This window comes from Schistocerca nitens, chromosome 5, assembly GCF_023898315.1.
Source record: "Schistocerca nitens isolate TAMUIC-IGC-003100 chromosome 5, iqSchNite1.1, whole genome shotgun sequence".
NCBI lineage: Eukaryota > Metazoa > Arthropoda > Insecta > Orthoptera > Acrididae > Schistocerca > Schistocerca nitens.
In genome coordinates, this window is record NC_064618.1 from 328,439,778 (window position 1) to 328,455,839 (window position 16,062).

At 43.0% G+C, this 16,062-nt stretch overlaps 1 protein-coding gene across 2 annotated transcripts in view; it reads right to left on the bottom strand.

Annotated features, from left to right (window-relative positions):
* The window catches only part of LOC126260862 (uncharacterized), a 224,370-nt gene that overhangs the window by 24,758 nt on the left and 183,550 nt on the right, over window positions 1-16,062 (bottom strand). Inside the window, exon 12 of one of the 2 annotated variants that reach the window (XM_049958275.1) lies at window positions 15,217-15,384. The exons of the other annotated variant lie outside the window; for it this stretch is intronic. Within the exon in view, the coding sequence (XP_049814232.1) occupies window positions 15,217-15,384 (168 nt within the window). The remainder of the gene's footprint in view (window positions 1-15,216; window positions 15,385-16,062) is intronic. 2 annotated transcript variants of the gene reach the window in all.

Consider the following 16,062-nt stretch of genomic DNA (forward strand, 5'->3'; position numbering starts at 1 on the left):
TATAAGTAGGCTGTTTAGGTTTTTATGCTGGTAACGCCACGTAGCGCTCTATACGGAAATCACTGGCAGTGATGTGTGCAGTCTGTGGCTGGTTGGCATTGTTGGAACAGTCGCTATTGTAGCGTTGGGCAGTTGGCTGTTAACAGCGCGTAGCGTTGCGCAGTTGGAGGTGAGCCGCCAGCAGTGGTGGATGTGGGGAGAGAGATGGCGGAGCTTTGAGAGCGGATGATCTTGACGTGTGTCCATCAGAGACAGTAAATTTGTAAGACTGGATGTCATGAACTGATATATATATATATTATTACTTTTGAACATTATTAAGGTAAATATATTTTTTGTTCTTTATCAAAATCTTTCATTTGCTAAGTATGCCTATCAGTAGTTAGTGACTTCAGTAGTTAGAATCTTTTATTTAGCTGGCAGTGTTGGCGCTCGCTGTATTGCAGTGGTTCGAGTAATGAAGATTTTTGTGAGGTAAGTGATTCATGAAAGGTATAGGTTATTGTTAGTCAGGGCCATTCTTTTGTAGGGATTATTAAAAGTCAGATTGCGTTGCGCTAAAAATATTGTGTGTCAGTTTAGTGATGATCAGAATAAGTAAAGAGAGTAATGTCTGAGTACGTTCAGTTTTGCTCAGCTGTTTGAAAAGCAAATAATGTAAGAGGTTTATCAGCACAGTAATTCATTAATTTTTGTAAGGGGACGTTGCACACTTTCAGCTCATTATTACGAGGCTTAAGCTACGTTTCCCTAGTTGCGGAAATACATCGCAGCCTGCTGTGGAACACGTTTGCGTCTTTCACTGTACGATGCGGGCTGCAGGACGCCGCGTGATATGTTTTCCTAGGCGTGGGGCGGTATGTGCCAAAACAAAAAATGAACCTGGTGTTTTTTAAGAGGGTCACTCCAAAAGAAATGCACACTATTTTTGTAAAAATACAGTTTTCATTCTGCATGTGTGAAAGTTTTACAGTGTGTAGGTACATCCTTCCCGCTTGTTTTGAAACTGAGCTGAACCTGTTTCCGTGAGTGGCACCGTCACAGCATGTCTTCAAGATGGCTGCTACACTTGACGTTCGTCAGAAGCAAAGTGCTGTCATAGAATTCCTGTGCTATGAAAACGAGACACTGAGAAACATCCACAAGAGGTTGAGAAAGGCGTATGGAGATGCTGCTGTCGATCACAGTACAGGAAAGCAGGTTACGTGATGAAAGCGGGCACGGCAATATTGAGGATTGTCCTCGCAGCTGCAGGCCTCGTACTGCAGACACTCCAGACTATGTGCAGAGAGTTAACGAATTGGTGACTGCTGACAGACGCATCACAGTGAACGAATTGTCACGCTACGTTGGGATAGGGGAAGGAAGCGTTTGCAGAATACTGAAAGTGTTGGCGTTAGAAAAGGTTGCTGCCAGTTGAGTTCCCAGGATGTTGACAGTGCCTCACAAAGAACAAGAAAAACGGTATTCAGCCAACTTTTGGAACAGTACGAGAATGGTGGAGATGAATTTCTTGGAAGAATTGTGACAGGTGATGAAACATGGCTCCATCATTTTTCACCAGAGACGAAGAGGCAATCAATGGAGTGGAATCATGTAAATTCACCCAAGAAAAAAAAAATTCAAAGCCACACCTTCTGGAGGAAAAGTTATGGCTACGGTGTTTTTCGATTCCGAAGGACTCTTGTTTGTGGACATCATGCCAAGTGGAACCACCATAAATTCTGATGCGTATGTGACGACACTGAAGAAACTTCAAGATCGACTGAATCGTGTTCGACCACATCGGCAAAAGCAGGATGTTTTGCTGTTGCACGACAATGCACGGCCACATGTCAGTCAAAAAACCATGGAAGCGATCACAAAACTCGGATGGACAACACTGAAACACCCGCCTTACAGTCCTGACCTGGCTCCATGTGACTATCACCTCTTTGAGAAACTGAAAGACTCTCTTCGTGGAACAAGGTTTGAAGATGATGACTCCCTTGTGCACGCTGCCAAACAGTGACTCCAACAGGTTGGTCCAGAATTTTACCGTGCGGGTATACAGGTGCTCTTTGCAAGATGGCGTAAGGCAGTTGAGAGGGATGGAAATATTTTGTAGAAATGAAAATATTGTTCCTAAAGGATGTATCTACACACTGTAAAACTTTCAAACATTTAGAATAAAAGATGGATTTAAAAAAAATAGTGTGCATTTCTTTTGGAGTGACCCTCGTATAATTTGACCACTGTACAATATAGGGTGTTGCGAGAACTACCTTCTGACACCACTTTTATTCAATCAAAATCTTGTGCTATTGAAATAGAGAAATATTTAAGCTTTTAAGAAAAGGTGACTTTTCACGCTACGGTTTGTCGTATAAGAACATAATTTTATTCAGTCTGTGTTGGTCCTTGGTGGACAGGGGACATCGGCTGGTTAAGTAACTGTCAATGTCAATGAAATTCACTAACAGCCATGTATCTTAAGACGTTATTTTCTTTTATTTTGAAGGCTACCAGTTTCAGTATTTTACTATGCCAGTTTCAGGCTTGAGTTGCTATCAAGTCTTCGAATAAAGCGCTAGTGTAACCACTGAATTCACGACTTCCAGATATTTATGGCTCTATATGACATTTTCGTTTAATTGGAGGGATGTATATGGGACCTGATGATGGCATAGTGAAATGCTGAAACTGGTAGCCTTCAAAATTAAATAACATTTCAAGATACACGTCTGTTGGTGGATTTCATTAACAGTGGCTGTTACATAATTTTATAGCTGGCTTCAGAAGTACATGTCAACAACATATGCAAACTTTCTCACCAATAGACTCACTAATAGAGAAGTAATAAATTAAAATGTCACGTATGATGCGGAATTTTTAGCAAACCAACATCCGAAATGTAGTAAGCGATAAACTTTTTCTTTTTACACTTTCGGTGGGGCGTCAAAGCGAGAAAAACTTTCGGAAAAGTTTGAATTTATTTTTACAGTTTGTTAGAAGTCGGTGGGTGTTGCAATTTCTCCTAGACGGGAGCAGTAGTATCTGGTTCATTGGCGCTACGTCAGTTGCAGCGCGCTGCCAAGAGCGTTTTGCTACTACAAGTGCAGTGCAGTGCGGCGCAACCGTAGTAGCGGAGGCAGTAAAGGCAAAGCATGCAGCGCAGTGATCGGTATAAAAACCTGTTAATTTTGGTACTCTAAAAGTACATGTAAGTTAGGGAACGGGAGGAAGCCTGCAAGCCGGCCGCTATGACCGAGCGGCTCTAGGCGCTTCAGTCCGGAACCGCGCTGCTGCTACGGGCGCAGGTTCGAATCCTGATTCGGACACGCATATGTGTGATGTCCTTAGGTTAGTTTGGTTTAAGTAGTTCTAAGTCCATGGGGCTAATCACCTCAGATGTTAAGTTCCATAGTGCTTAGAGGCATCTGAACCATTTTTGAAGACTGCAAAAAATGGTTCAAATGGCTCTGAGCACTATGGGAATTAACATCTATGGTAATCAGTCCCCTAGAACTAAGAATTACTTAAACCTAACTAACCTAAGGACATCACACAACACCCAGTCATCACGAGGCAGAGAAAATCCCTGACCCCGCCGGGAATCGAACCCGGGAACCCGGGCGTGGTGAAGACTGCATATTATGGGGAACAGTACCCAGGAAGTGCAAAGCAGGCACACAAACGTCCTTACATCGTGAAGAAGAACGAGCGTATAAGATTTTAGTAACAAAAAAGTTGCTTGACGATACGTGGATATGCCAGTTCATTTTGCCTTACGCAGACGAATCAGAATTTAATGAACTGCTCGAGGACAATGTAATACCGTTGGCAGGTGTCGGCTGTTACGCCAAAGCTGAGGGATTCACAGTAGGGAGCGGATTCACTGATTTACTTCAACGGGCAGAATTTTAATCGTCATTCACAGTTCTGATCAAAATAACAACAACATCTAACTCATAATACTGTGATTAAAGGTTCAGTACAAATATATTTACAAATGTATTACATTTGACACAATCAAAGACATTTCTTCTTTCGTGCTTCATTCATTTTTCTTCCGATATCTGCCCAAATCAGCCCCTTTTGTTATTAGTCTTTCAACTCAACGTCAGCCATGTTCCGCAAAATATGCTGCTCGTATACGAGCTCGGTAAGTTGCTTATCCTTTGAGTCAGAGAAGCGGTCAGCTGACATTTCTGGTGAATGTTTCGATAATTAGACCTGAAGAGCCGGCCGCGGTGGCCGAGCGGTTCTAGGCGCTTCAGTCCGGAGCTGCGCGACTACTACGGTCGCAGGTTTGAATCCTGCCTCGGGCACGGATGTGTGTGATGTCCTTAGGTTAGTTAGGTTTAAGTAGTTCTAAGTTCTAGGGGGCTGATGACCTCAGATGTTAAGTCCCATGCCGGCCGGGTGGCCGTGCGGTTCTAAGCGCTACAGTCTGGAGCCGAGCGACCGCTCCGGTCGCAGGTTCGAATCCTGCCTCGTGCATGGATGTGTGTGATGTCCTTAGGTTAGTTAGGTTTAATTAGTTCAAAGTTCTAGGCGACTGATGACCTCAGAACTTAAGTCCCATAGTGCTCAGTTCCATTTTTTTTTAGATCTGAAGAATTACGTATTCTCTTGCTGCCCGAGTGCGCGAAACAAATACTGCAGCTGTGTCCTGGTAGTAGCTGCGGCTCAGTTCGACTCCCCCACTTCTCCAATCAAGCAAGTCGCTGCGACGTGCAGAGTAGACTCCTCCCGAACTGCGCAAGCGTTTCCCGCAGGTAGAGCCCGCAGCGGCGCTGCGTTGACCGAAACCAAGGGAAAGGGTTTGCTATGTTTGCGTTCTGCGAGTGGGGAGCACGGTCTCTCGAGTGTTTTCCACAGCGCTTTGCGGAAAATTTTCCGCAGCTAGGGAAACGTAGCTTTAGCGTACGTTTACAACTACTACTGTAGTGAAAATCAGTATAAAGGCAGGGTTCCTAAGAAAGTACAATGTATGAAGCACACATTATCGAATTTAAGAACAGGCTTCCGCGGCCGGTGTCATAGTGATTAAAATTCTTCTGGGTATTATCCCGCGACATTGCTAAAAACTAACAACAATAATAAGCTAAAACCGACGTTTCGGCCGAATTGCAGCGGCCTTCCTCAGGGAAGAATGCAGTTGCAATTCGGCCGAGAGGTCGGTTTTAGTTTATTATTGTTGTTAGTTTTTAGCAATGTCGCGGGATAATTCCCAGAAGAATTTGAATTATTATCGAATTTATTAGGGAAGTAGTAGATATATGTAAGATATAAACAATCATGACAGAATTACGTAGCTTTTTCATAACACAAGTAACAAAATAAGGCGTTTGCACGTCCTGGAAGGAAATAAGTGCGAGGGCACTCACTGTCCTGTGGTGTTATAGCATTGTTAGTACGTTGTCCAACCTCCGTTCTTCCTAACATCAAAAATTCTCTTTGGCATTGATTTTCTTACTGTCGGTGGTTCTTGCAGTGAAATTATTGCACACTATTCTCGTATCGCCCTTTTCAACTCACTTGGGACTTCAGATTGCGTTCTATTGCGAAAAACAAACCTTGAAAATATTTCCCAAAGCTTTTCCAAGGGTTTCGTTGCCGGTCTAAGCCCAGGCCAGGGCAAGACACCGACATTTTTATCTTCAAACCACTTTTTGGTTGTAGCAGAAACATACAGTGATGCATTATCTTGTTGAAACATCAAAATTTCGTCCCCTATGTCTTCGTACATGCTAATCCATTGCGTCTCTAGCATCTCAGTGAACATATTAAGGTTAATTCTAGCGTTCATGCAAGAAATCCGTGATTTGCATTTAGTGCAAAAGGCTGCCCAAATCCAAAATCGTATGGTTTCCACCAACAACATTTCCGCCCGTTCTTACCTCTTGCCGTGTTCTCAGATCATGCCAATTATACTGAAATCCAACCGGACATCTAAATGCAATTTCTTTTCACCAATGAATGTCACTTTATCCAATTCTCAAGTTCGTGACACGTTTTTCAGCAAATTCCAATCTAGCTTGTTTGCGTTTGGATGTTAGTGCAGGTTTCTGCAGTAGTTTCGTGAATGGTAGATGTTTGTAATGTCACAAAATTCGTCGTACACGTCTGTCAGTTACTGGCAACTGTAAATCAGCAACAAGTTGCGAAGAATAAACAGTCTGTGGCCCTTGGCTTGCACGAAACTAACCGTTTCGATGTCTCAGATAATATTCTACTTAGCCCATACTTTCCGTTCTGTCCACATCTTGTGCGCAATTTATTGAAATTATCAATCGCTGTACTTGAACGGTTCACCCTTTTAGCGATTTGACGGTTAGAAAGTGCTATTTCCTTGTGCGCCCCAGACTTCCAATTTTTCATTATATGATAACAGTTTTCCGTGAGGCATTGTCACAATCGTGGGTTATGTTCACAACACGCGCTGTCAGTAATGGTGTCTGTTTCGTATCTGCAGCAAAGGCACTTGCGCACACTCTAACACCGTACGGAGCCGACAGCCTTTATGTCGAGTTTCACGCTCTTCCATCTGAATCGTCGATGTTTCGTTACATACTGTACTACAGACATAAAATGCGATACCATTTTCACTGCATTTTTATGTATACCAAATCTCATACTATTGCATATATTGTCCCCAACTGTTTCAACCGACAGTGATGATTTTAGTTCAATTATCCATCCCTTTATACTGATTTCCATTACTGTAATAATGCCTGTGTTCGAAATTTGATCAGTTGTGTTTATAAAGTAACGAAAGTCGAAATTTTTTGTATAATTAACTGGAATTTAATCGTACGTAGATTTTTAGTTATTACCTGAGCGCTTTGAGGAAAAGTAAGAAAGTACGAAAAGCAAGCATGGAGAATTAAAAACATAAATTGGAGAAGTAATGGAATAATGACGTCATTTTAAAATTTAAGGAAAGAAAACTTCAATATAAACGATATTTTTCTTTAATGTACTTCCATCATTTGTTAAAAGACCTCGTTCGTTAGGTTCAGAGTTATAAAATTTCAAATCATTGGAAGATCGAACTCTGCTTCTTGCAAAATATAACTGACCATGCATAAAAAACGATGCCTTAATAAAATACCGACTTCTTTGAATGTTTTTTCTCTGTGACTTATTAATAGTAACTGTAAATGCAGGAGTAATTGGGAATTGTTGTCTCTGAAACTGGAAAGGTAAAATAGTATCGAAATAACTCATATTTATACGCGAAACGAAAATTCGCTATTTTGTGCGATTCTAGTTAACACTTGGCAGCCAGTAACATTATTACGTAAACATAGAAGATGCATTTTGGTTCCGAAAGTAACCGAAAAAAGGACGCCAGTATACAACGTTACGTACAGTCTCTACTGCCCCAGAAGGCTTCGTTACTACGATGTTCCGTTTTCCACTGATAACATGACAACATCAACGACCTAGCAACGTTGTAGCTGCATGGTATGCGTATGTTACTGCTAATCAACAATCTGCAACACTTAAACATGAGCGTGCCTGGAATGCGATATCACGAAACGTTACTTTCGTGTGTCGTTTCCACCACGGTATCTGATTGTTATGTAGGATAGAAGTTGGTAGCAGTGTAAGATACAGAGGGAAACTTTTTTCATGTGTATATGTGTACTTCCTTTTACCTCTCTTAACGGCTACGTTGTTGTTGTTATGGTCTTCAGTCCTGAGACTGGTTTGATGCAGCTCTCCATGCTACTCTATCCTGTGCAAGCTTCTTCATCTCCCAGTACCTACTGCAACCTACATCATTCTGAATCTGCTTAGTGTATTGATCTCTTGGTCTCCCTCTACGATTTTTACCCTCCACGCTGCCATCCAATGCTAAATTTGTGATCCCTTGATGCCTCAAAACATGTCCTACCAACCGATCCCTTCTTCTAGTCAAGTTGTGCCACAAACTTCTCTTCTCCCCAATCCTATTCAATACCTCCTCATTAGTTACGTGATCTACCCACCTTATCTTCAGCATTCTTCTGTAGCACCACATTTCGAAAGCTTCTATTCTCTTCTTGTCCAAACTATTTATCGTCCATGTTTCACTTCCATACATGGCTACACTCCATACAAATACTTTCAGAAACGACTTCCTGACACTTAAATCTATACTCGATGTTAACAAATTTCTCTTCTTCAGAAACGATTTCCTTGCCATTGCCAGTCTACATTTTATATCCTCTCTACTTCGACCATCATCAGTTACTTTACTCCCTAAATAGCAAAACTCCTTTACTACTTTAAGTGTCTCATTTCCTAATCTAATCCCCTCAGCATCACCCGATTTAATTTGACTACATTCCATTATCCTCGTTTTGCTTTTGTTGATGTTCATCTTATATCCTCCTTTCAAGACACTGTCCATTCCGTTCAACTGCTCTTCCAAGTCCTTTGCTGTCTCTGACAGAATTACAATGTCATCAGCGAACCTCAAAGTTTTTACTTCTTCTCCATGAATTTTAATACCTACTCCGAATTTTTCTTTTGTTTCCTTTACTGCTTCCCAACCACTGCTTCCCTTTCATGCCCCTCGATTCTTATAACTGCCATCTGGTTTCTGTACAAATTGTAAATAGCCTTTCGCTCCCTGTATTTTACCCCTGCCACCTTCAGAAATTGAAAGAGAGTATTCCAGTTAACGTTGTCAAAAGCTTTCTCTAAGTCTACAAATGCTAGAAACGTAGGTTTGCCTTTTCTTAATCTTTCTTCTAAGATAAGTCGTAAGGTTAGTATTGCCTCACGTGTTCCAACATTTCTACGGAATCCAAACTGATCTTCCCCGAGGTCCGCTTCTACCAGTTTTTCCATTCGTCTGTAAAGAATTCGCGTTAGTATTTTGCAGCTGTGACTTATTAAACCGATAGTTCGGTAATTTTCACATCTGTAAACACCTGCTTTCTTTGGGATTGGAATTATTATATTCTTCTTGAAGTCTGTGGGTATTTCGCCTGTCTCATACATCTTGCTCACCAGATGGTAGAGTTCTGTCATGACTGGCTCTCCCAAGGCCATCAGTAGCTCTAATGGAATGTTGTCTACTCCGGGGCCTTGTTTCGACTCAGGTCTTTCAGTGCTGTGTCAAACTCTTCACGCAGTATCTTATCTCCCATTTCATCTTCATCTACATCCTCTTCCAGTTCCATAATATTGTCCTCAAGTACATCGCCCTTGTATAAACCCTCTATATACTCCTTCCACCTTTCTGCCTTCCCTTCTTTGCTTAGAACTGGGTTGCCATCTGAGCTCTTGATATTCATACAAGTGGTTCTCTTCTCTCCAAAGGTCTCTTTAATTTTCCTGTAGGCAGTATCTATCTTACCCCTAGTGAGACAAGCCTCTACATCCTTACATTTGTCCTCTAGCCATATCTGCTTAGCCATTTTGCACTTCCTGTCGATCTCATTTTTGAGACGTTTGTATTCCTTTTTGCCTGCTTCATTTACTGCATTTTTATATTTTCTCCTTTCATCAATTAAATTCAATATTTCTTCTGTTACCCAAGGATTTCTATTAGCCCTCGTCTTTTTACCTACTTGATCCTCTGCTGCCTTCACTACTTCATCCCTCAGAGCTACCCATTCTTCTTCTATTGTATTTCTTTCCCCCATTCCTCTCAATTGTTCCCTTATGCTCTCCCTGAAACTCTGTACAACCTCTGGTTCTTTCAGTTTATCCAGGTCCCATCTCCTTAAATTCCCACCTTTTTGCAGTTTCTTCAGTTTCAACCTGCAGTTCATAACCAATAGATTGTGGCCAGAATCCACATCTGCCCCTGGAAATGTCTTACAATTTAAAACCTGGTTCCTAAATCTCTGTCTTACCATTATATAATCTATCTGATATCTCATAGTATCTCCAGGATTCTTCCAGGTATACAACCTTCTTTTATGATTCTTGAACCAAGTGTTAGCTATGATTAAGTTATGCTCTGGGCAAAATTCTACAAGGCGGCTTCCTCTTTCATTTCTTCCCCCCAATCCTACGGCTACGTACACATTTGATTTTTGTCTTGTACGCATCTATGGAAAGGTACTTTATATAAGTTTCATTAGCGTCTTTGCAATATTAAAAATTGGTACTTCAATTTTCTGTGTTCACACATTAATATTGTGATATAGCTTGTAGGTAACTGTTTTACACACACTGCCGCTTGAAATCCCAAGCACAACTTTGCTTCTTAAACGTAACACGAATAGCTTCTTTCAGTCCCAATGTCTTTCATTATATTCTCAGTCATTTCTTCAGGAAGGACCTCCAGTTCTTTGCCGATTGCGATTTTCAACTCATCAGTATCGTGTCGCCGTCATGGGAAAGCTTTTGCTTGAGATTATCCGAAAGAAAAAAAATCTGTGTATGAAAGATAAGATCTCGCCGGCCATAGGACATCACAGAACAGTGAGAGTAGTCAATATGAAAATTGGCACCTCGGTGCGGTCACTGAATTACGGGCAGTATGGGCTGTAGCTCAAAACAATTACAAACAATGCAACACTTGAGCATGTCTACAACTTTAATTTTTTAAAGTAATAAGATTTACAAAATGGAAGTTTCATTGCCCAGCTCGCAGTTGATACATATACTGATTAATAGTTTCAGCAAAGTTATACTGCAATCTTCAAATCATCGGATACTTCTATTTTGTAAGCTTTTAAGCTTTTTTACACTGACAATGCCAGATAATAACTTTAATTTTTTAGGTTGCGACGTTAGCAGTGGTAGAGGCAAGGATTTATAAAATAAGATTAATAAAAGGAATGAAAAAAAAAGTATTTTAGAACAAAATGCGGAAGAAACAAAAATTATAATTTTATAAAACTATGTTTACACCTGTATTACTATATGTAAGTGAGGTGTGGATCCCTAAAAATCACAATAAAAGTAAAATATCCAGCATTAATGAGGTTTTGTCAGGAAAGTTAGAGCTGTTACTAGGTAAGATCACACAAGAAATGAAGACATTACGAGTCAACTAGATATTTACAACATTAATGAAAAGAGTGAAGAATCAGTTACAAAGAATGAGTGTAGACAGAATCCCAAGTCAGGCCATGCCGTACCAGTCAAAAAAATGAAGATCCAGAACGAGGTGGCAGTGGAAAATGGAAACGGAACACGCACGAATGCCTGAACCTTGAAGTGCAGAAGAAGAAGAACAAGAATAAGAAGAAGATAGGTTGTAGCCCCTTCTTGCTGAAACTGCATTGCGTTTACAACCTTGAGCTGTGGATTGAAGAATCGTTAACCATGACCGCATACCACTCGGAACTGACACTCACTTGCCTGCTGTTATCGTCTTCGAAAAAAAAAAAAAAAAAATGGACATACGACCCAACGATTTTAGCGGACTGCCTAATAAAACACCAAACGACAGCCTACGAGCTTCAACGGGACTTTTCATGAATAAGTTGCAGGTTTGTGTCCGAGTAATAACGAAAATTTTGTTTATCGACAAACGCATTCAGATGAATTTTCCCTCACCACACATCACAAGATGTATCAGAAACGCGTCGTCCTCATCAGTTCTTTCCAGTAAAGTTGTACAGAAACTGCACCTACTCACTTTATCTCCCTGTTAAGGCACTTGCAGCTTATAAGGATGAAACTTTAAATCCAGAATCCTCCGCAGAGACGTACGACGGATTTGTAATTTTCTGGAATGGCGACGAATAGATCGCTTAGGTTTCGTTGCAGAGCTGCAAGAACTCGTCGGATATTTTCCGGCATTCGTAGTGTTATTTCAGGTCCCTTATCATTCACACTGGTTAGAGAACACGTCTTACGTTATTGTTTTATCCACCTGGATATTGTGCTTTAGCCCGGAAAACGGAAATGACCGTCTCTTCCACGCCGTATTGAGCGTTGGACAACCGCAAAGCTGTGGGCACGATAGAACTTCTCCACTGCCTCAGTGTGCACTTGTGCTGGCCAACGTTCCATACTGAACTGAACGGTATACTTACCGTACGGAACCGATTAGATGCAGATAGTGCGAACACATATACATCTCGCCAGGGTTACTAACTGAAACAGTCGTATTTCTCTTGGGCCACCCTACATAAACAGGGGGTATAGCCATCTGTGAAAATTGTAATAGCCCCAGAGCCACCCATCTGTACATAATATTTTGTGGCCTTATGGCAGTAGCCAAATAAGGCAGTCCATTCGATTCGTGTGCCAAACATTAGCGGCACATCGAATACAGGAATGTACACGGTCCAGACGCATTAATGTGAGTGGCCTATGTTCGACGACAACGTGCAACAACCACACACTGAAAGAACACTCATGCACATAAATCAAGGATAATGCTGATACATGGTGAAACAACGCTCTGGTGGGCGGTTTGCGGGATTAAATCACTGCGAGGTGTGACCATGCGATGCATTTGACCTGCAGTCGTCGCACGGTGGCGCTGGCAGCAGTCCACATACGCAGAGGTGTGTTGGTGCATGTCAGAGTACGGTGCGGCTAGTAAGTGTGCAGACGTTTTCAGACGTGCTAATGACGACTGTGTGTTCAAAATGGCTCAAAGAACACATATTGATGACGTATTGAGGGGTAGAATACTAGGGCGACTGGAGGCTGGTCAAACACAGCAGGTCGTAGCACGGGCCTTCCGTGTGCCACAAAGTCTCATCTCAAGATTTTGGCAACGATTCCAGCAGACATGAAACGTGTCCAGGCGCTACAGTACGGGACATCCACAGTGTACAACACCACAAGAAGACCGACATCTCACCATCAGTGCCCGCAGACTGTCACGGAGTACTGCAGGTAGCCTTGCTCGGGACCTTACCGCAGCCACTGGAACAATTGCCTCCAGGCACACAGTCTACAGACGACTGAACAGACATGGTTTATTCGCCCAAAGATCTGCAAGGTGCATTCCATTGACACCTGGTCAAGGGAGCGCCCGTAAAGCCTGGTGTCAAGAAGAGAGTACGTGCTCACTGGAACAGTGGTCCCAGGTTATTTTCACGATCTGAATAGTAATTCTCGCCGAGTTTTCATCTGGCGTGAACCAGGAACCAGATACCAATCCCTTAATGTCCTTGAAAGGGACCTGTATGGAGGTCGTGATTTGATGGTGTGGGATGGGATTATGTTTGGGTGCATGTACACCCCATGTCTTTGACAGAGGAACTGTAACAGTTCAGGTGTATCGGGACGTCATTTTGCACCAGTATGTCCGCCTTTTTATGGATGCAGTGGGTCCCACCTCCCTCCTGATGGATGATAACGCACGGCCCCACCGAGCTGCCATCGTGGAGGAGTACCTTGAAACAGAAGAAATCAGGCGAATGGAGTGTCCTTCCATTTCTCCAGACCTAAACCTCATCTAGCACGTCTTGGATGCTCTCGGTCGACGTATCGCTGCACGTCTTCACAACCCTAGGACACTTCTGGAGCTCCGACAGGCACTGGTGCAAGAATGGGATGCTATACCCCAGCAGCTGCTCGACCACCTGATCCAGAGTACGCCAACCCGTTGTGCGGCCTATGTACGTGTGCATGGTTATCATATCGCACAGTGATGTCGGGGTGCATGCGCAGGAAACTGTGACGTTTTGTAGCACTTGGGTTCGGGACGGTTGTCTCAACTTATCACTAATACCATGGACTTACAGATCTGTGGTGTGTGTGTTTCCTATGTGCCTATGCTATTAGCGCCAGTTTTGTGCAGTGCCACGTTGTGTGGCACCACCTTTTACAATTATCCTTAATTTATGAGTATGAGTGTAGGTGACAGCACTAGCAGTGGACGGAATGTAAAACGTGTCAGAAGGACACTGAAAACAGTGCAGTCGTTGTCATAATGTGGAAAGGGATCGATTGATCTGACGTCCGAAAGTGTATGCTCGTTGGCTTTTGACCAAAAAACGGCTAAGTTTTTAAACAGTTTGCGCACCGCCGTGGATAAAATATAACGGAATATGGCAAAATGGAGCTATCCAAAACCGGTACCGAGGCAACCGTGGTGCACCACGGGCCACAGATGACAGGGGTTGACGGCGGCTGGGGAGATGTGTATGGGGGAACAGACGTGCAGCTGTTGAGCAACTGACCAACCAGATGAACCAATGGACTGCAAACAGTGTCTCCTCAAAGACCGTTCAGCGAACGTTGCTGGTTCAAGCATCTACGCAGACTGCTGTTCACCAACGACAAAGGCTCGAATTTCCACAGCAGTGCTGTAAGTAGACGTCCAATGGGTGGTGACCGATGGCCTCTCCAGGTGAATCACGTTTTACGCTCCATTCGCGCGTGTGGCGTGAAACGTCTGACAGCCTACACAAAAGCTGGAGAAGGGAGAGTTATGGTCTGGGAAATGTTTTAGCGGCTTTGCCTGGGTGGAAGGCACAATGGGTCAACACAAGTATGCATGTCACACAGGCTGAAAGTTCACCCCTACATCCAGTTTGCTTCTCCTCGGCACGATGGCATCTACCAGCACGACAGTGCAACGACACACACAGCTCCTGCAGTGTACGTCCGTGGTTCGAGGAGCACCAGGATGACTTCACCGTACTCATCTGGCCACCAAACTCCATAGATTGAAAGCCGACAGAGAATCTGTGGAACTGCCTCCATTGAGCTGTACGTACAGTGGATCCTCAACCGATAAACTTCACGCAATTGGTGACGGCGCTGGAGTCGCCACGGCTTCACATCAACGTCAGTATCTCAAGAACCTCACTGATTCTCTTTCTGCGCGTCTCGCCCTGCAAAAGGCTGTTATTCGGGGCTTCTGACACGTGGTCCCATTACTGTGATTGGAAAATGTAGAAAAATCTGCTGTTGCCCAACACAGACTTTTAAACGAGCACAAAATCTTGTTACAGCACTGCGAGCTTCTGGAAGTCTAATCGTCAAGGAGGCTGCGGGAAATTAAAATGTGTATCAACAATTTCAGCAGAATTTGTAGAATTTGAAAATCTTCGATTGCAATGCAGCACTGCGTCTAAGATCTTTAGGGAATCTTGGAAAACGTAACCTGGCTGCTGGCCTATATATACTGAATGACAGATGTGTGGAGAAAAAAGAGCTGAGTGTTTTCCACAGAGACGGAAGAATATGGCGCTATTCACACAGGACAGAAAAAAGAAGAGAAAGCAGAAGTGAGAAGTCGTCAGGGATATTTCATATGCAGGGTCGCTGAACAGCAAATACGGTTATGTAAAGAGGCGAGCGTACCTCTTTGCTGAAGTAGGCATCGGCCTTGGCGATGTTGGTGGCGAGCGCTCCACGGACCGTCTTGTCCATGTAGCCAGCCTGGTACAGTCCGTACGGATTGAAGAGCATCTTGTGCGTCTCCACGAATTCCTCACTGTTCGTCTCGTTCGCCAACATCTTCATGAGGCCCTGTGTCATTGGAAAGTAGCGTCAGGTGCCACATTGCTAGGCACTAGTTCAACAAACTACACGAAAGTTAGATGAAGTAATCAGATGGTTGCACCATGTCCTTTTCCTCGCTTTCTGCCACATTAGTCGCTCTGCACATAGAAGAACTGAGCTGTGCATCTAGAAGCAGGCAGACGAGTACTGCGTGCTAGCAACACCCGTGTACAGACAGAAAACTGCGGTTCATGTCACTCAAGATTCTGTCAGTATACACGGTAAAAATGACGAGTCACTCAGTGACCCATCATTATAGAAGCATCATAATGGCATAGCTTATCTACTGTGAAGGATAAACGTGATTGACAAATATAGCAACAAAAACTGCGATCCCCGTTTGACCTTAGTCTGCTAGAGAAATAGCTCGTTGAGCTTGCTAGTAGATACAGGTACTCAACGTCGAACAAGTAAAGTCAGTAAGAAACAGCATCATTCTCACAGTGGTACATGGCTACTATAAATGATTCATTCATCTTCAAAGCTGTATATTTTGCAAAGTACTAGATGTACAACTATGACTGGTGCGTGAACAGAACCGTAAACTCACTAAGTCTGCATTTTACACTCTCCAAATGCTTTACGACCGCCCCTCTCTTCACGTGCAACACGTCCCATCGGCAGTAAATTCGTTCCGTGCCTTCT